Source organism: Schistocerca cancellata, chromosome 1 (genome assembly GCF_023864275.1).
Source record: "Schistocerca cancellata isolate TAMUIC-IGC-003103 chromosome 1, iqSchCanc2.1, whole genome shotgun sequence".
Classification (NCBI taxonomy): domain Eukaryota; kingdom Metazoa; phylum Arthropoda; class Insecta; order Orthoptera; family Acrididae; genus Schistocerca; species Schistocerca cancellata.
Window position 1 is genome coordinate 847,207,476 of NC_064626.1, and position 21,141 is coordinate 847,228,616.

At 45.8% G+C, this 21,141-nt stretch overlaps 1 protein-coding gene across 1 annotated transcript in view; it reads right to left on the reverse strand.

The window, feature by feature from the left end:
• The window catches only part of LOC126188969 (fringe glycosyltransferase), a 620,508-nt gene that overhangs the window by 118,118 nt on the left and 481,249 nt on the right, over nt 1-21,141 (reverse strand). The window contains exon 6 of the mRNA XM_049930739.1: nt 8,875-9,022. Coding sequence (XP_049786696.1) covers nt 8,875-9,022 — 148 coding nt within the window. The remainder of the gene's footprint in view (nt 1-8,874; nt 9,023-21,141) is intronic.

The following is a 21,141-nucleotide window of genomic DNA, read 5'->3' on the forward strand; positions in this document are numbered from 1 at the left end:
CAGATGTTTGACAAGTGAAAAATACCTATTTTGTAAGGCTCACTTGCTTTCTGACACTAGCTCGTTTGTCGAAAACCTTCACCAGCTTAGGAAGCAACGAATATAACTTTATGTCATTAGACAATGTGGTGGACGTTGCTGTTGGTGATTTTTATTCCTCACTAGGGGAACATTTGTGTGTGTTTCGATTAAGTACCTACACAATTCAGCGAACACGATATTTTGCTACGTATTTTCCCTGCTGTTAGCGAAGGGTTTTACTTATGTTGTTCTTTTCGTGAGGGGTGGAGGTGGGTGATTTATCTGTCTGGGTGTTATGGCAGCCCCTAGAAACCTTTTCTCATGGCAACCGTCTGATCTGTAGCACAGCACGAAACCTATCTTTATTTAGGAAGTGACACACTGGATGTAGTCAGTAAAACAAGCGAAAGTGAATAAGAAATTTTAGTGAAGGTAATTGATCTATAGGGTAGCACGAGACAGTATTTAATGCACTTTTCTGTATGAACAACTAAGTAAATTAATGCAAGTTGTATTATACAAGGAGAAGATTTCTAGCGAATATTTTTTTAATGTTTTTTTATATATCACGCACATCAACTATTGAACATGGGTTGAGGTAGTGATAAGGTGGAAGGTGTTCAAGGAAGGAGGTTTGTTGTTTCTGCCTTGTGGTGATACTTTGTCATCCTTGTACTGATCGTGTTGTTTAATATAAAATGAAGGTGGATAACATTAGTGAAAAAATCTAGATCGCAATGGTTATTTTATTTAAAATTACGGCTTTCGGACTAGTCACAGGCCATCTTCAGAATAGCACTATCAGCTGAAGATGACGGTCCACAACAGTTAGTAGACCTCAGTCGCTAAAACTCAGTTTCTCCGAAAACGATGTCAAAAATTCTAAATGAAGGTGGGTCAAAGGAAACGAAAATCACTGTTTTAATACGACACAATACACTTTCTTAAGGTTAAGTAACCATAGAAAGACTGCTACGATTCTCGCATTCTTAGATAATCGAATTGAACGACATTTGAAATTTAAGCTTTTCTCGGTGCATCTTTTCATGCCTTAACCATCAGTCATTGCTCCATTGCATCATCAGGAGAGCTTTAATATTTCTATAGATACAAAAATATCTGACACGTTGGAGTAGGACTCGCCCTCTTAATTGCTAGCTAATGAACCGGGCGTTACCCGGGCACGAAGTCTATGCCCGCAACACGCAATGTCTGGCCTTATGCTTTATCGTAATGGCATAACGTAAGCTTGTCAGGAACTGTTCGCAAACTCGACTGGATTCTTGAGAGCGCGAAATCCTCAGCCTTTTAGGCGTTCTAGTGTATTCCGAGAGAGTCGACCTTTTTCTAGGTATTTCGATCCGAAAACAAAACTATATCGAAATTTAATGAGTGGGCACCCTAATCACGAAACGTACTTAATAAATTCTTTTCTCCTAGCAAAGAATATAAATAAAACCTATCGAAAGCAGCAAAAGAAAGTCGTTAAGTTTTTAACGCCTAAAGCGTCATTAGTAAATCCGTATACCCTCGCATTTAAATTCACTGTCAGTTTATATTCGTAAAAATAAGAGTGCGGTGCTTAATTCTGTTACTGACGTAAACTTCCGAAAATACATCTGTGACTAAGTTAAAAAACCAAAAGCGCCATCTATTGATTCTTTGGATTGCTACGAAAATATCAGTGCCGTCTATTAGCTCTTGGTGTACTACGCCGTGATGATTAAACATCAGAACTACTAAGCTGAGCAGACGATTTTAGATAAAAGTTTAAATAACTATTTATTATTCGCCGTGTTCTGATTTTGATGAAATAAAGCCTTTATGTTGCACGACGGTACGATCAGGTTACGTGTGGAAATGCTATGAAAATTCGTCTAGCGGTTTTGGTGATTAGCGTGGCCAGACGGACAGAACCGACTGTTTTACTATTAGCATAAGTGTAGATACATATGGTTCATCTATAGGATCTACAGGGTGAAAAGTATTTAAACCGACAAACTCTGAGAGGTTGTAGGGGACATCAAAACAAATATTTTTCCGTAATGTCATATTTTCCTACGAGGATTATTTAAACCGTTGGAGGTCGTATTAAGCTCTTCAGTTGATAGAGGCCGTATTACGATCTTCAGTTGTAGGCAACTGCTGTCCATCAGTGTAGTAGTGCACTGTCTCTGTTTACTAATGGAGCGATACACCTGGAGTGAGTACACTGATATGGTTGGTGCGTACTACATAGCGCACGACAACGGACGAGCTGCACAGCGGGTTTATCAACAACAATATACTAATCGCCGTATCCCGCATCGTACGACATTTGATGCTGTGTACCAACGTCTGCGTGAGACCAGGCCATTTAGCAGATTACCTGGACAGGGATGCCGTCGCACGGTAAGAACGCTGCAATTTGAGGAAGCTGTCTTGCAGCATGTGGAGCGGGATCCGTCAATCAGGACTCGTGCAATTGCACGTCACATGGGGACGGATCAGACGAATGTAAGAACAGTCCTTAGAGAGCAATTGTTACGCCCATTTCACGTACAGCGTGTAGACAACCTGGAATCAGTTGATTATCCACCCAGAGCACAGTTTTCGCAGTGATACTTTGAACAGTGTGAAATGCATCCTATATTTTCATCCTCTGTGTTGTTTACCGATGGAGCAACGTTCGGGCGTGATGGAGCCTTCAACATTCACAATTCGCTTGTTTTGAATGAGGATAACCCACATGCCACAGTTACTAGCGCTCATCAAGTGTGGTTCTTCGTTAATGTGTGGTCGGTGTTGTTGGAGACTGTTTAATTGGGACGTATCTGCTACCTAGTTGTTGTCTCTTGGTCATAAAAAAATGGAAAAATGTTTGTTAGTTTAATTAATTTGCTGGCAGAGGAATCTTCCTCTACCGGTTTAAATACTCGTCATAGGAAAAAAACGACAATAGGGTAAAATATTTCTTTTTGTGTCCCCTACAAGCTCCCAGAGTTTGTCGGTTTAAATATTTTTCACCCTGTATAGGTTTTGGTGGGTGAGTTTGTCAGTATCAGTATACTTTAACATATATGGCCGTACCCTTTTGCTGCTTTGCCTTAGAAGCTTAAATTTTTTACATCGCCAAGCGATCGTAGACCTTAGTATTTGACAAGTACGTTTTTAGGGTCCCTAAAAATTGGGAAGTTTGCTGATGGGCAGACGGACGGACTGACAGACAGAAAGTGGCTTCCGAAGGGTTCGCTTTCACCGATTGAAATACAGAACCGTCTAAGCTGACAGGTTGGAACTGCATCTGGTCAGGCTCGCAGAAGTCATAAAGGTTTACAGTACAGACAGTCGCGGGCAGAGCGTGGCCGAAGTACGCGGCGGCTGTACAAACTGAAATCTATCACGTACCGAACAAAAACAGAGTTTCGAGGGCGTTGTTTAGAGACATAATAAAACCACAAGACAAGACTCACCTTTCGGCTGCGGGCCTACAAAAATAGAGGAGCGCGCGGGGCAGCGACGCTGTGATTGCGTTACGCGGGGCCTGCCAGCCACGTGTGTGTGTGTGAGCGCGGCCGCGGCCGCCGCGGGCAGGCGCTCGCACTGCCACGCCCAGCCCCGACTGCTGTGGGAATGCTGCGGCCGCTGCGTTGCGTCACCGGGGAAAACAATAACAGCCCGGCCCGGCACCTGCAGCTCTGCGGTCGCGCCAACAACAGCGGCTGTTACAAGCGACGTAAAGCCGCGCGCAAAATCGCTGACCTCTCCGTATGAGGGAGAAGACTGTCCTACAAAAGGGGCGTGTGTCGTTCTAACCATCTTCATCGTAGTAGGGCATCCACAACGGCCGACAAGCCTCTGAAACTACGTTAGTATGTAAATCTGATCAGCATGGAAAACGCTGATGTAGGCTTCCGCGATCATAGCCTAATATGGTGCAGCGCCCCAGCGAGCACGCAGAAGGGCCGCGGCACGACGTGGCACGGACTCGACTTGTGTCTGAACTAGTGCTGGAGGGAACTGACGCCACGAATCCCGCAGGGCTGTCCACAAATGGTTCAAATGGCTCTGAGCACTATGAGACTTAACATCTGAGGTCAGCAGTCCCCTACAACTTAGAACTACTTAAACCTAACTAACCTAAGGACATCACACACATCCATGCCCGAGGCAGGATTCGAACCTGCGACCGTAGCGGTCGCGCGGTTCCAGACTGAAGCGCCTAGAACCGCTCGGCCACACCGGCCGGCGGCTGTCCATAAATCCGTAAGGGTACGAGAGGGTGGACATCTCACCTGAACAGCATGTTGCAAGGCATCCCAGGCTCAATAACGTTCATGTCTGGCGAGTTTGGTGGCCAGCGACAGTGCTTAAATCAGAAGTGTGTTTCTGTCGAAATTCTGGACGTGTGGAGAGTCGCACTGTCCTGCTGGAATTGCCCAAGTCCATCGGAATGCACAATGGACACAAACGGATGCAGGTGATCAGAGCGGATGCTTACGTACGTGTCACCGGTGAGAGTCGTATCTAGACGTGTCAGGGGTGCCATATCACTCCAACTGCACACGCCCCACGCCATTACAGAGCTTTCTCCAGCTTGAAAAATCACCTGCCGACGTGCAGAGTCCATGGATTCATAAAGGTGTCTCCATTCCCGTACATCCGATCGATACAATCTGAAACGAGACTCGCCCGACCAGGCAACATATCTCCAGCCTTCAACAGTCCAATGGCGGTGTTGACGGGCCCAGGCGAGGCGTAAAGCTTTTTGTCGTGCTGTCATCAACGGTACACGAGTGGGCCTTCTGCACCGAAAGCCCATATCAATGGTGTTTCGTTGAATGATTCACACGCTGACACTTGTTGATGGCCCAGCACTGAAATCTGCAGCAATTTGCGATAGGATTGCACTTCTGTCACTTCGATGGATTCTCTTCAGTCGTCGTTGGTCCCGTTCTTGGAGGATCTTTTCTCGGCCGCAGCTCTGTCGGAGATTTGATGTTTTGCCGTGTTCTTGATATTCATGGCACACTCGAGAAATGATCGTACGGGAAAAACCCCACTCATAGCTACCTCGGAGATGTTGCGCCCATCGCTCGTGCGCCGACTAACACCACGTTCCAACTCAAATTTTGGTAACCTCCCATTGTAGCAGCAGTAACCGATTTAACAACTGCGCCAGACACTTGTCTTATATATGCTTTGCCGACCGCAGCGCCGTATTCTGCCTGTTTACATATACACTCCTGGAAACGGAAAAAAGAACACATTGACACCGGTGTGTCAGACCCACCATACTTGCTCCGGACACTGCGAGAGGGCTGTACAAGCAATGATCACACGCACGGCACAGCGGACACACCAGGATCCGCGGTGTTGGCCGTCGAATGGCGCTAGCTGCGCAGCATTTGTGCACCGCCGCCGTCAGTGTCAGCCAGTTTGCCGTGGCATACGGAGCTCCATCGCAGTCTTTAACACTGGTAGCATGCCGCGACAGCGTGGACGTGAACCGTATGTGCAGTTGACGGACTTTGAGCGAGGGCGTATAGTGGGCATGCGGGAGGCCGGGTGGACGTACCGCCGAATTGCTCAACACGTGGGGCGTGAGGTCTCCACAGTACATCGATGTTGTCGCCAGTGGTCGGCGGAAGGTGCACGTGCCCGTCGACCTGGGACCGGACCGCAGCGACGCACGGATGCACGCCAAGACCGTAGGATCCTACGCAGTGCCGTAGGGGACCGCACCGCCACTTCCCAGCAAATTAGGGACACTGTTGCTCCTGGGGTATCGGCGAGGACCATTCGCAACCGTCTCCATGAAGCTGGGCTACGGTCCCGCACACCGTTAGGCCGTCTTCCGCTCACGCCCCAACATCGTGCAGTCCGCCTCCAGAGGTGTCGCGACAGGCGTGAATGGAGGGACGAATGGAGACGTGTCGTCTTCAGCGATGAGAGTCGCTTCTGCCTTGGTGCCAATGATGGTCGTATGCGTGTTTGGCGCCGTGCAGGTGAGCGCCACAATCAGGACTGCATACGACCGAGGCACACAGGGCCAACACCCGGCATCATGGTGTGGGGAGCGATCTCCTACACTGGCCGTACACCACTGGTGATCGTCGAGGGGACACTGAATAGTGCACGGTACATCCAAACCGTCATCGAACCCATCGTTCTACCATTCCTAGACCGGCAAGGGAACTTGCTGTTCCAACAGGACAATGCACGTCCGCATGTATCCCGTGCCACCCAACGTGCTCTAGAAGGTGTAAGTCAACTACCCTGGCCAGCAAGATCTCCGGATCTGTCCCCCATTGAGCATGTTTGGGACTGGATGAAGCGTCGCCTCACGCGGTCTGCACGTCCAGCACGAACGCTGGTCCAACTGAGGCGCCAGGTGGAAATGGCATGGCAAGCCGTTCCACAGGACTACATCCAGCATCTCTACGATCGTCTCCATGGGAGAATAGCAGCCTGCATTGCTGCGAAAGGTGGTTATACACTGTACTAGTGCCGACATTGTGCATGCTCTGTTGCCTGTGTCTATGTGCCTGTGGTTCTGTCAGTGTGATCATGTGATGTATCTGACCCCAGGAATGTGTCAATAAAGTTTCCCCTTCCTGGGACAATGAATTCACGGTGTTCTTATTTCAATTTCCAGGAGTGTATCTGTATTTGAATACGCATGTCTATACCAGTTTCTTTGGCGCCTCTGTGTAGCTTCCCGGGTATGGTGACACGTGAAGTTACATATGTAAGTCACTGAATACAACCAACGTTTCCGCCATCATCCTAGTCTACTTGAGAAGTGCCAGCGACATGTCCTCTCACTGACTTCGCTCACGTGAAAGTTCCCAGTCAGCTAAGGTAAGAAATGAGAACACAAGTTGTACTGGTGCGGCTCTTTATTGGACAGAGAGTGGTATGATCGTATCCTGATCTAAGCTTGGGATCGTGAGATATTTCAGTTCTGACTGCGCGCGATAGTCAGAATTGACGTAGTGGGCGATGGCCGCAAGCAGCCATTGTCGCATGGTGTGGCGAGACGGAGGCCGAAAACGTCAAATCACTGTGGCGGGAGCTCGCTACGTGCTGTCGTGAAATCTCCAAAGAAGGCAAAAGGGGCAACAACTTAAAGTCCGACGCAGTCTGCAGTAGCAGACACTCCTTGGCGCTGAACTGAAGGACCCATCCCAGGCTGCGCAGATCACGGAAGGAAAATATGTCCATCAGAAAATTACGTTATGGAAAAGTTAACTTGGGTGGAAAATTACTTCAAGTATTGTTACGTAAGTGTCAGCACTGGAGCAATCTATATTTACAAAAAGGGAAAACAATATTGAAGTTGATTGTCTGACGTCACTGTAGCCAATGGAAGCTAGAAGTGGGGGGTGACGGACAACTGCCTCGAGAGAACGCGAGTTAGGATGCGTGTCAAACGGTAGCTCCACCTCACTTGCGTAATAAGTTTTGTCTTTATCTGTAATTACGTACAGTCGCGTGCGAAGTGCTGTTAAATGCTGTTGGTCAAGTATATTTTGCATACTTACACGAAGGTGTCACTGAGGAAACGAGTGACCTGTTCGTTAAACCAGAGGTGACTTACCGCCCCAACGCTACCATGTTTTCAGTAAATTAGGCACCTATGAACTGTTTCGATTTTCACGAACATTTGTGATCATAATGCCTATTTAAGTTCGTTTAGGGGCCTTGATACGGCGATAGGTTCGTTATGATGTTCTGCCGACACGAGCTGTTGCTAATCTATACGCTTACCTTCCAGTGCTGGCGACGAACTGGAATCCTTCCCGGGACGGAGGTTATATGTAACCGGTGTGGAACTGCCTACCAGCTAACAAGGGTCTTCAGGAATGTCGTATACTCTGGCTTTCGAAATATTGCAAGTAGTAGAGCACTCCTGGAGTATCGGAACCTATAGCCATTTATCTTCAATGCTAAATTCCAGGTGTTTTAGTATGTTAGCGAAGCATTTGCTCTATAATAAGAATGAACAGTTATAAATGTCCAGCACACGTTAAGAATGGAAATCATTGCCTCCTCAATTCCTCGTAAGTACCATGTTACGAGGTTAAGCACCAGCGAACCACAAATAATTTGATGTTGGAAATATGAGATGTACTAATATATTTGTAAGGTTGTCTTTTTTTAAAAAAATTACGTCTTAAAAGCAAATTAATGAGAGCAAATGAGCATCTTAAAACGTTTCGAACGCTCATGACAGCCGCCTCAGCTTCAGCCTGACAGGACGCCTGTCCTCTCCCGTGACTATGCTTGTTAGATTTTCTACGAATTCCCTGAACCACTCCTGGATGACGTCGCGATAGTTGCAGACAACTTGTCAAGTATTTGGCAGGTCGTTACCAACGAACATTGTTGTGTAAATTTCAATCTCGCCATAGATTCCGGCCTTCCTGCCTTCGTTAAAGAACAGAGGAAAGAATGTGTAGGTTTAGAAGTTCGCTCAAACCAACCAGCAAAGTGCTAAACCAACACCGGCATGCGCTTCTTTCTGTCCCGTCTCTAAAATGTGCAAGTCTCGTTGCTACGAGGTAAGGTGCCGTCTTTGTGTTTCTCGGTATGTATAGCCACTTCCAGTCTGAAATATCGTTTCATGCAAGAAAATCCATTCCATTTCTTTTTTAGATCTTACAACACGAAGATATAGCAACTACTTAGGGTGTTCGTCTCTTGTTCACTCGTCGAAGTTCCCACCAAATTTGTTTCTCTGTCTGTTATACAGGATGCGTTGTCTATGGAAATGTCATGCTTACTTGCTTACTTACACACACACACACACACACACACACACACACACACACACACACACACACTTGAGTAGGGAGCTGAAGTACTTACAGCGGTGTTGTCCCTGTTGAGGATCTCAAGTGGTGCGCGAATGCTGGGCTTGCCGAGGTACCAGTCTTGCTGCGGGTTGTACCCCGACAGGACGCGCACCAGCCGTGGTACATTCACGTAGTTGTCATCGTCTACGTGACAGAACCATCTGAAACAGGGACGGGCACCTTTGGTCATATATGTATATTTTTTTGTAAGTGCTTTTATCCACACAAAATACAGATGAAAATTTCTTACACTGCAAACCGTCAAAACCTTTACTTGTTTGCGGCGTTGCTAACATGTAAATAAAGAAAAAACAATGCAGCTACGTTATTTCCAAGAAAGATTGCCTATCGTATTTGGAGTGGTAAAAAACGATACGTATCGAACGTGCGATAGTAAATCGATTATGTAAGTCTCGTGGCGCGCGTTATGATTAATTGCTTGCGATCGTCATTTTTATCAGTTTTCCGTTGTTTCTTCAGTGCGTGTACATTACATTCCCGCCGTAATAATTTGTGATTTGATTGAGAAACTCTAACAGTTTCTGTTGATAGCGAGTGTAATGTCTGCTGCTTCTCATGTTTCTTCTGCGGATTGTCTGACATGGAAAACTAATTCCATGCATATCCAGCATAGACAAATGTTGGACTTTTTGTCGGAAATATGGACTTCTACCGGACGAGGAAACGAGGGACTGTGTTGACTGTGGTGCTGCGAAGTCTGTAAAATTTAGTGAGAGGAGTGTGGTCACAGATACCGTTGCAATTTCATTGCGGACAGCGAACCAGCATCAGGAAAAATACGTGGTTCGAGTCCTCCAAATTATCGATTCAGACGAACGTAATTTTGTATCGTGCTGGATTCGAGATTACACGTTGCAAGCCACAGCAAGAGAAACTGAGTTACCGGCAAATACCATGTGTAACTATTTCGGGTTTTGCCGAGAACTGTGTTACGTGGTAGTGACAAATGACAGTGTGCCAATTGGTGGACCGAATAAAATAGTAGAAATAGACGAATCTCATATTGCTGGACGAAAGAACTATAGAGGACGACCTTCTAAAAAAGAAGCAAATTATATTTGGGTTTTCTGCGGGATAGAAAGAGACTCCCACAAGTGTTTCGTTGTGAGGGTATTGTCCTGAGACAAGGTGACTTCAGTGCGTCTCATAAAACACTTCATATTGCCTGGAACAAAAGTCTTCACAGACGGGTTTCAGTCGTATCAGAGTCTGAAAGCGAAAGGGTTCGACCACGAATTCATGAACCACTCTGTGGAGTTCGTCTCTTCGGATGACGCCAGTGTCCACACCCAGCATATAGAACGGCTGTGGAAGTCTGTCAAGTCTACAATAAAAACACAAGGGCGTCCACGACAGAAGGACTAACTGTACTTGTTCCAGTACCTATACTCCCACTACTTGCGTTTGCAGCGGAAGGTCGATGCATGCGACTCTGCAGATATTCCTACGCGATATTGGCAGAATTTACTCTGGCTACGGGGAAAAAGGAATTGCCCCTGTAGCTTATACATCATACGGACTGTCACAAGACGATAAAACCGACGACGAGTAAGGTAAGTCGTCTCCTTTGAATTTACAAGTGCTTCTCTAACGCTTTTCTTTTGTCGTTGCTGTAGTGACAACTTGAAACATACTCATAACGCGCGCCACGAGACTTCTATAATCGATTTACTATAGCACGTTCGATATGTATCGTTTAGACCCCTCAAACTTCGATAGGCAATCATTCTTGAAAATTACCAAAATTTCTTACACTGTAAACCGTCAAACCCTTTACTTGTTTGCGGTGTTGCTAACATGTAAACAAAGAAAAAACAATGCAGCTACGTTCCGGCTGCAGAGTTAGCTGCTACCTGATTGTAGTTTTTGTACGGAATGACTACAGCTGGACAGGGTATTTTACAGGCAAATATCATCTAGCAAACATAGTTCTCTCATCAGTTACAGCAACTGTAAAAGAAGAGCTGCACAAAATGAGCGCATGACTGTTCACGGTCACTTGGCAGGGTTAGCGTGCACAAAACGTTCTGGCAGTAAGGAGACCCGTCCCCCACCGCTGCCGCCACAGATCACGCATGTGTGTGCGTTGTCAGGAAGCGAAATGACCTGGCAGTTGTCTGTCTATTGTTGCCGTCATTACTGCTCTCCTTGTTCGCAGACCGCACGTAATAATACCCTATACGGCGAAGAAAAGGTTTTTCCGTCCACCCCCTCAGAAAGCAATGCTACCTGAATACATTTTTGTCAACTTAGTAACAAATCTGTTCTTGGAAATGAGTCCGCTTGCGAGGAAGAAACAGATGCGGTAACTGCCTGCCGAAACCACATTCTCAAGTGCGAATGAGAGAGGGTATAATAAGATCGATTATTGTGTTTGAAATGAAGGTTTATGCAACAGTTTAAGGATTTCAAAGCAAAAATCACAGATCTTTGTTTTAGCACTATATATTTAAGTCACAGGACGCATTCAGTTTTAGAACAGACAGCAAATAATAGAAGAGTTACGCGCAAGCCATGAATGCTGGATGTGATTCTTTTTCAGAGCTAATTTTCGTGTAGAATTATACTGAAACGCAGTAATGAACTACTACTAATTTCAATAGTTCATTCTATGAACGAAACACATCAATTACGCAAAAACTGATGTAGAATATGTAAACGTTAGTGTCACGTCTGCATGTCCATTCCTCCACTCTTCGCCCATAAGGAGGAGGCAAGAGAGAAATAAAGATGTCATCTCCTTTCCACCTAGACCTGGATAAAGGTTGCTATCGACGTGTATATTGATGACAGCAGAGTTACGAGATTATAGGTCCAGAATGCGACATCAGAACTACTGAAAAAGAAGTGTTTATTTCTCACTGTTAGAAAGATTGTTATTATAAAACAGAGCGAGAACGTGTTGCCCTAATTTAATATCTACTAGAATAAAATGGTTCAAATGGCTCTGAGCACTATGGGACTTAACATCTGAGGTCGTCAGTCCCTTAGAACAACTTAAACCTAACTAACCTAAGGACATCGCACACATCCATGCCCGAGGCAGGATTCGAACCTGCGACCGTAGCGGTCGCGCGGTTCCAGACTGAAGAGCCTAGAACCGCTCGGCCACACCGGCCGGCAATATCTACTAGAGGAAATGATCTCTAATGGTTGTCCACATTGAGCCATTTCGATAAGATTGCTGAAAGGCAATACTAGATTACCCGTATTGCTTTCTTTGCAAGACTTATGTATTGGCTAGCTCTATGATCTCTCTATTACGTCCCATAAAAGTTAGATAGGATTCATGTCGGGCAATCTGGGTGGCCAAATCATTCGCTCGAACTGTCCAGAATGTTCTTCAAATCAACGGTGAACAACTGTGGCTTGGTGAAAGGCGCTTTGTCATCCATAAAAATGCCACTGCTTGGGAACACGACGTCCATGAATGGCTGTAAATAGCTTCGAGGCAGCCGAATTGGCAGGAATTGGCGCTGTACAAAACGAAAGTACTTTTAGTGTCAAGAATTTTTTCATCTGCAACTTTAGCAATTCTACTGGGTATAAAAACAAAGGTACCAATCTAAACAGTCTTGTTTTCGCTTTACTGGAGGTAACTGATTTCGGTTACAGTAACTATCATCAGGTCAAGATTTCAGATCACATGAGGAGACGGTGCCCGGAGCGTCTGTGTAATATTACAAGACAGTGACTCCCAAAATTTTTTGCTGGAGAGCCAATACTAACCTTGTGGGGTGCCACATCGAGCCACACATGTACCGATATTCCTATTAATTGGTAATCTATATAAATTACTATTTTCCAAGCCCCCAACAGACGAGTTATGGTGGTGCGGTATGTTGGCCATCGGCTCACAAGTACTGACTGTTAAGTCGGGACTATCCGGAACACATCGTTTCGACTGTTGTCGGTTTCAAACTGCTGCCACACTCAGCGAGCCCAGAGCTGTTATACCACAACTGCCTGGTGTTGTTGAATGTATGTGAGCGGATGATTCAGTGATTCATAACAGTACTAGTGCTTACATTTAAATGCATTATGCAACATGAGACGCGTTCACAAATTTTCACTTACCGTCAGCTGTTAACGGGCGTTGATATATATCAACGGGAACAGGTGAAAATGTGTGCCCCGACCGGGACTCGCACCCGGGATCTCCTGCTTACATGACAGACGCTCTATCCATCTGAGCCACCGAGGGCACAGAGCATATTGCGACTGCAGGGACTATCTCACGCACGCCTCCCGCCAGTCTCTCATGCTCACCTTGTATGTCCACACACTACATTCGTAGTGTCCCACCCCCAACACACTCATTACTCGTGGAAGACAGTCTTACTAAGTCCAGTAAGAGTTCGGGGAATATGTGTGCATCCGCTCAGGAGGAGGAGGTCATGGCCGGTATTGCCCCAGGGAAGTGTGGTTGGTCCGCTGTTGTTTTCTATCTTCATAAATGATCTTTTGGGTAGGGTGGATAGCAATGTGCGGCTGTTTGCTGATGATGCTGTGGTGTACGGGAAGGGGTCGTCGTTGAGTGACTGTAGGAGGATACAAGATGACTTGGACAGGATTTGTGATTGGTGTAAAGAATGGCAGCTAACTCTAAATATAGATAAATGTAAATTAATGCAGATGAATAGGAAAAAGAATCCCGTAATGTTTGAATACTCCATTAGTAGTGTAGCGCTTGACACAGTCACGTCGATTAAATATTTGGGCGTAACATTGCAGAGCGATATGAAGTGGGACAAGCATGTAATGGCAGTTGTGGGGAAGGCGGACAGTCGTCTTCGGTTCATTGGTAGAATTTTGGGAAGATGTGGTTCATCTGTAAAGGAGACCGCTTGTAAAACACTAATACGACCTGTTCTTGACTACTGCTCGAGCGTTTGGGATCCCTATAAGGTCGGATTGAGGGAGGACATAGAAGCAATTCAGAGGCGGGCTGCTAGATGTGTTACTGGTAGGTTTGATCATCACGCGAGTGTTACGGAAATGCTTCAGGAAATCGGGTGGGAGTCTCTGGAGGAAAGGAGGCGTTCTTTTCGTGAATCGCTACTGAGGAAACTTGGAGAACCAGCATTTGAGGCTGACTGCAGTACAATTTTACTGCCGCCAACTTACATTTTGCGGAAAGACCACAAAGATAAGAGAGATTAGGGCTTGTACAGAGGCATATAGGTAGTCATTTTTCCCTTGTTCTGTTTGGGAGTGGGTCAGGGAGAGAAGATGCTAGTTCTGGTACGAGGTACCCTCCGCCACGCACCGTATTGTGGATTGCGGAGTATGTATGTAGATGTAGATATATATACTTATATGGATATGGTGTCTGTTCTTTCGGACATATCCATGTAAGTATAAATGTTTTGAATGTCGTTTTTCTTCTGCTCACGGCCTTAATTTTGTATTCCTCGCTACAAATATATACAGCGATTGAAGATGACCGTCTCCACGTAGCCACGTTAATTCCATTTGAAATTTATAGAACACCTAATCAGTACAAGGCACACACGCGTATGAGTTGTCAGTCCTGGAAGAAAAGAAAACATTCCTGCTCACGACGAAATGAGAATTCTACCTGTTGCTGCTCCTAGTTTCGCTTCTGAGGTGAGCAGCCAACATTTCTTCTCTTCTTCTTCCTCCTCCTCCTCCTCCTCGTCCTGCAGAAGCTTCAATTGAAATTAAGCAAATCTTAAAATATTGCTGTTTGTCGAAGTATTTTTGTTTGTTACAGAGCAGGAAAACAAAACTCTCCAGAACGTTACTTAACGTTTCCGAACTCTGTTGTTAGTTGCTAGATGTATATTACTGCGGTATACAATAAACTGAAAACGCCGGGCGGCAAGAGTACTTCATTCGGGCGGCAGTTTGACTATCACAGCCATAACGTATACATCACCGAATAAAATAATCTGGACTTTCAAGCCACGAGACGATTTTATTCAGTCGCGCCGCCACGGAAGACTACAGGAACACGTAATTTGTAAACGGATCCCGGCATGAACTTTTCGACGCCCCCCGTATAAATGCCGAGCCCGTGTGAGGTCAAATACCCGTGCCGCTTATCTGCCCGGCGCCATTTCCATCGCGGCCGGGGTCGGCTGCGAGAGGCCGCGCATTACCCGAGTCGTGGCGCGCGCCGCGGTGTCGGCTAAGCGCCGTAATTAACAGCGCCTATGATTTATTGGCGCTTTGCTCGCTGATTGCTGCGGCGAGGGGGCCGCGTAGGCCCTGGAAGGCGAGCGGCCGCGCGCCCGACGCAGGCGGGCCGCAGCGCGTACTGCCGGCCGGCCGGCCGCCGTTCTCCTTTTTCTTTCGCCGAACCGCAGACCGCGGGCGCCGCGCGCAGCGGCAACCCGCAAACCGCCACCGGCCGCTCCACGCACGACACAGATTACAGGCCCCTCTGCCGGGCGAGGGACAGCAGAAATATTATCCTTTCGGATCCACCAGAGCGGAGGGGAAAAAATGAAACGCGAGGAGCGGGAGATTAAGTGTGTAATACGTAACGAGGCCGCTGGAACTGCGATTACCTAGTGGCGAGGTGTTCTTGTTGCCAAGTGCTGCACCCGGCGAAGGGCGCGCTACGCCGGCGCGTAATTACACACAGAGCCAGAACATACGGAGCAGGGCAGCGCAAAAAAATCCTTGTTTACTGCACCTAATTACAACGCGAGGTGGATACGCCGAGATACGGTGCGAGAGATGGTGTGGCTGTTAGCTGATGGCTGGAAAAGCCAATCCCCCCTCCACAGGGCACAGGAAATCCGCTTCACGTGTCTCTCTAAGCCAGTCAAATCACTTAATATACATTGGTAATCTGCAGAGCACAGGTGTGTGTGTGTGTGTGTGTGTGTGTGTGTGTGTGTCGTACTATATAAATTTTCATCGATACAGTTATCTCTGATCTCGATGTAGAAATATCAATGTCACATTTTCGTTCATCTTTTACGAGGGCAGTTCAATAACTAATGTAACACATTTTTTTCCTTCGGCAATTTCGGCTGAAAAAAATGCTGAACTTGTTATGGGACGCCGAGGAATATTCTCTCTTCAGCCTCTATAGTTTCATTAAGTTCCCATAAGTGGCGGCGCTCTATGTAGCCTTCAATACGGTGTCTGTAAAGGAGATGCGTTCCAAGCTGAGAGCTGTCAGCGAGTTTCTTTTGGCGGAAAACTAGAGCATCGCAGCTATTCACACACGCTCTCAGAATACCTACGGAGACCTGACGGCGAAGAAAGGCACGGTCAGTCGGGCGAGGGGCTGTCATCATCCCAATAGGTTCGCGTAAACCTGTCCGATCTCGCGCGTTCCGCGCGTGGCGACACAGGTATGACTCCTGCAATGTTGGAACGTGTGGTCACACTCATTTGAGGTGATCGACGGACCACAATCAAACACCTCAACTGGACGTCTCTCTTGGTAGTGCTGACACACTCGTCCACCACATGGGTTCTCAAAAGGCGTGCGCCCGTTGGTTTCCTCGTCGCCTAACAGAAGACCGTATAGATGTTCGACTCACTTGCCCCAATGAAGGGCGCAATCCGCGGGCAGCAGTAAGTCGACGAGGAGGAAATTAATGACGCAGCAAGACGTTTGTTACTACTCGTATGTCGACTAGTGCAATGCTACCATTAGGGCATACAGGTCCACCCAGTAAGGCTACGTAAGGCCATCGAACTGAACGGAGATTATGCTGAAAATTTGGGTTTTTTAGACAAGAGTGTCATAATATCGTGTACAGTAATCCTGAGTGAAACGAACCTCCTTTCAGGAAGAAAGGTGTTGCATTACTTATTGAAAGTATATGAAGGTCTTATTTCAGTAGCCGCACAAGTCCATTTCTGTTCATTCTGAGATACAGAGTCCTAAAGTTAAAAGAGCGCTGAAAAATCTGCAGTTCAGATACCAGAAATATTCAAGTATATATACATAAGCGCTCTCAACTGCAGATTTTTCAACGCTCTTTTATCTTTAGGACTCTGTATCTCAGAATGAACAAAAATGGACTTGTACCACTATTGAAATAAGCCCTTCATATAGAACAAACGAGACTCTTCCGAATCCTTTGGACTGATCTTCCTCTCATCTGTTTTCTTAGAAGTAAGACGTCCATATTTGTACTGTCAAGCTAGTTGCTAATAATAACCATATTTTCTGAGGTACAATGAGTAAATGTTCAGTACACACTCGCGTCATGTGTCACTAATTCTTTTTATAAGTGCATTCTACATTTCAGCTATTTATTACCGCTGTCAAGCATAAATTTGACGTTGGGATCATTCCGCGCGATCCGCGCACTGCCGGATGCTTAATTACATAATTTATTTTAGAACGTGCCGTCTGATTCGTCTTAAATACGAAGTTTGAGTACTCTTCGCGTGTACAGCATTTTCACATCTTGCCGCGTACTGCATTTTGCACGTTTAACACAAGTTATCGCTATCCGACAGCAATCTCTGCGCCTAACTTCGTCAGAGCAGGACCAAACACACTAACACACGCAGAGTCACCTACAGTTGGAATTTTATCCAAAACATATTTCAGTTCAAAATTAATCCGAGTGATTTGCACTCACGCTACAAGTCTTGTAACACGTCCCGCCACAGAACAATTAACTTTCTACCAGATCTTTCGTTCAGACTAGATCGCGCTGTACTACACAGAGTGTGTGTGAGTGTGTGTGTGTGTGTGTGTGTGTGTGTGTGTGTAAGATCTTTGGAAAGAAAAGATACTTCAACTGCGAGCAGATGTCGAGGTTCTTACAGACTGCGTAGTAGCTATGATTGGTTTGATATTCTCATCCGGCCGTGGTTTCATTTGGGGGACCATCCCGATATTAGCTTCAGTTGATTTACGGAGAGTGACTGCCTTTTGATTGTACGGTTTTCTTCTATAATTTATTGCACACCGGATAGATGCATTCACAAATACCCTTCATCAAGAATGAAAGTAGAGCCGATGATGACAAGATAAAATTTTGTACTCATTCCTATTACCAGTCGCCATTAGAATCCCCGGATGCTGCTCAATAAAGTTTCTTATTGCAGTGATTGCTATCTAACTCTGTACAGACGACTGGAATTAATTTAAGCTTCTTCGCAACAGTTTTCGTTCAAATGGTTCAAATGGCTGTAAGCACTATGGAACTTAACATCTGAAGTCATCAGTCCCCTAGACTTAGAAGTACTTAAACCGAACTAACCTAAGGAGAGCACACACATCCATTCGCGAGGCAGGATTCGAAACTGCGACCGTAGCAGCAGCGCGGTTCCGGGTTTGGGGTTGTTTGGGGAAGGAGACCAGACAGCGACGTCATCGGTCTCATCGGATTAGGGAAGGATGTCGGCCGTGCCCTTTCAAAGGAACCATCCTGGCATTTGCCTGGAGCGATTTAGGGAAATCACGGAAAACCTAAATCAGGATGGCCGGACGCGGGATTGAACCGTCGTCCTCCCGAATGTGAGTCCAGTGCGCGGTTCCGGACTGAAGCGCGTAGAACCGCTCGGCCACAACGGCTAGCACAGTTTTCGTACTGCAATAATAAAACGGGATCTAAATGTGTCGTTTCTTATGTGAAGAGATGCATATGTAATGATCTCTCATTTACAGAAAGTCCGCCTCGATGGCTGAGTGGTCAGCGCGACTGAATGCCATGCAAAGGGACCCGGGTTCGATTCACGACTGGGTTGGAGACTTTCTCCGCTCAGGGACTGGGTATTGTGTTGTCTTCATCATCGTCATGTCATCCTCATCGACACGCAAATCGCCGAAGTGGCGTCAACTCAAAAGAGTTGCACCAGGCGACAGGTCTACCCGACGGGAGGCCCTGGCCACACGACATTGCATTCATATACAGAAAGTAACCAAAATATTTGTAAAATATAAACCAACAGGAAATGTAAAACGTGAACCAGCACCAGCAGATACGTTCCTGGTTTGATGAACGCTCAGCTGCACTGTTGCACCTCGACTGACCGGACCATTGAGCCCATCATCCCACAGAAAATGTCTGGGACTGTTCGCAACAGCGGGGTGAAGTTCGCAACATGGCCGCATTCCCGTAGCTCGACGGTATCTAGCCATCAGGAACGACTTGAACTGGATACGGTGTATCTGGTGTCTTCCTCTCAGAATTATCAAGGCGGTGTCACACGCTGCATGTCTCTTGAAAGTGGTTAATTTTCTTTCCCGTGTGTCTTATCTCCCATTTCATCTTCATCTACGTCCTCTTCCCTTTCCATAATATTGCTCTCAAGTACATCGCCCTTGTACAGACCCTCTATATACTCCTTCCACCTTTCTGGTTTCCCTTCTTTGCTTAGAACTGGATTTCCATCCGAGCTCTTGATATTCATACAAGTAGTTCTCTTTTCTCCAACGCTGTAATTAGTTTTCCTGTAGGCAGTATCTATCTTACCCCTAGTGACGCCTCTACATCCTTACATTTGTCTTCTAGCCATTCTTACTTAGCCAGTTTGCACTTCCTGTCTATCTTATTGTTGAGACGTTTGTATTCCTTTTTGCCTGCTTCATTTACTGCATTTTTATATTTTCTCCTTTTATCAATTAAATTCAATATATCTTCTGTTACGCAAGGATTTCTACTAGCCCTCGACTTTTTACCTGCTAGATCGTCTGCTGTCTTCACTATTTCATCTCCCAAAGCTACCCATTCTTCTTCTACTGTATTTCTTTCCCCCTTTCTTGTCAACCGTTCCCTAATGCTCTCTCTGATATTCTCCGAAACCTCTGGTTCTTCCAGTTTATCCAGGTCCCATCTCCTTAAATTCCCACCTTTTTGCTGTTTCTTCAGTTTTGATCTACAGTTCATAACCAACAGATTGTGGTCAGAGTCCTCATGTACCCCTGGAAATGTCTTACAGTTTAAAACTTAGTTCCTAAATCTCTGTCTTACCATTGGATTCCGTAGAAATATTGGAACACGTGAGGCAATACTGACCCTACGACTTATCTTAAAGCTTTTGACAATGTTGACTGGAATACTCTTTCAAATTCTGAAGGCGGCGGGGGTCAAATACAGGGAGCGAAAGGCTATTTAAAATTTGTACAGAAAGCGGATGGCAGTCATAAGAGTCGAGGGGCATGAAATGGAAGCAGTGGTTGGGAAGGGAGTGAGACAGGGTTGTAGCCTCTTCCCGATGTTATTCAATCTGTATATTGAGCAAGCAGTAAAAGAAACAAAAGAAAAATTCGGAGTAGGTATTAAAATCCATGGAGAAGAAATACAAACTTTGAGGTTCGACGATGACATTGTAAGTCTGTCAGAGACAGCAAAGGACTTGGAAGAGCAGTTGACTGGAATGGACAGTGTCTTGAAAGGAGGATATAAGATGAACATCAACAAAAGCAAAATGAGGATAATGGAATGTAGTCGAATTAAGTCGCGTGATGCTGAGGGAATTAGATTAGGAAATGAGACACTTTAAGTAGTAAAGGAGTTTTGCTATTTGGGGAGCAAAATAACTGATGATGGTCGAAGCAGAGAGGATATAAAATGTAGACTGGCAATGGCAAGGAAAGCGTTTTTGAAGAAGAGAAATTTGATAACATCGAGTATAGATTTAAGTGTCAGGAAGTCGTTTCTGAAAGCATTTGTATGGAGCGTAGCCATGTATGTAAGTGAAACATGGACGATTAATATTTTGGACAAGAAGAGAATAGAAGCTTTCGAAATGTGGTGCTACAGAAGAATGCTGAAGATTAGATGGGTAGATCACATAACTAATGAGGAGGTATTGAATAGAATTGGGGAGAAGAGGAGTTTGTGGCACAACTTGACTAGAAGAAGGGATCGGTTGGTAGGACATGTTCTGAGACATCAAGGGGTGACCAATTTAGTATTGGAGGGCAGCGTGGAGGATAAAAATCGTAGAGGGAGACCAAGAGATGAATACACTAAACAGACTCAGAAGGATGTGGGTTGCAGTAGGTACTGGGAGATGAAGCAGCTTGCACAGGATGGAGTGGCATGGAGAGCTGCATCAAACCATTCTCAGGACTGAAGACCACAACACCACCACCATTATATAATCTCTCTGAAACCGTCCACTGTCTCCAGGCCTCTTCCACGTATATAACCTTCTTTCATGATTCTTGAACCAACTGTTAGCTGTAAGTAAGTTATGCTCTGTGCAAAATCCCACCAGGCGGCTTCCTCTTTTATTCCTTACCCCTATTCCATACTCGCCTACTACTCAGAGGAGTTCAGCAAGTGCAGCCGTGTTTGTGAAA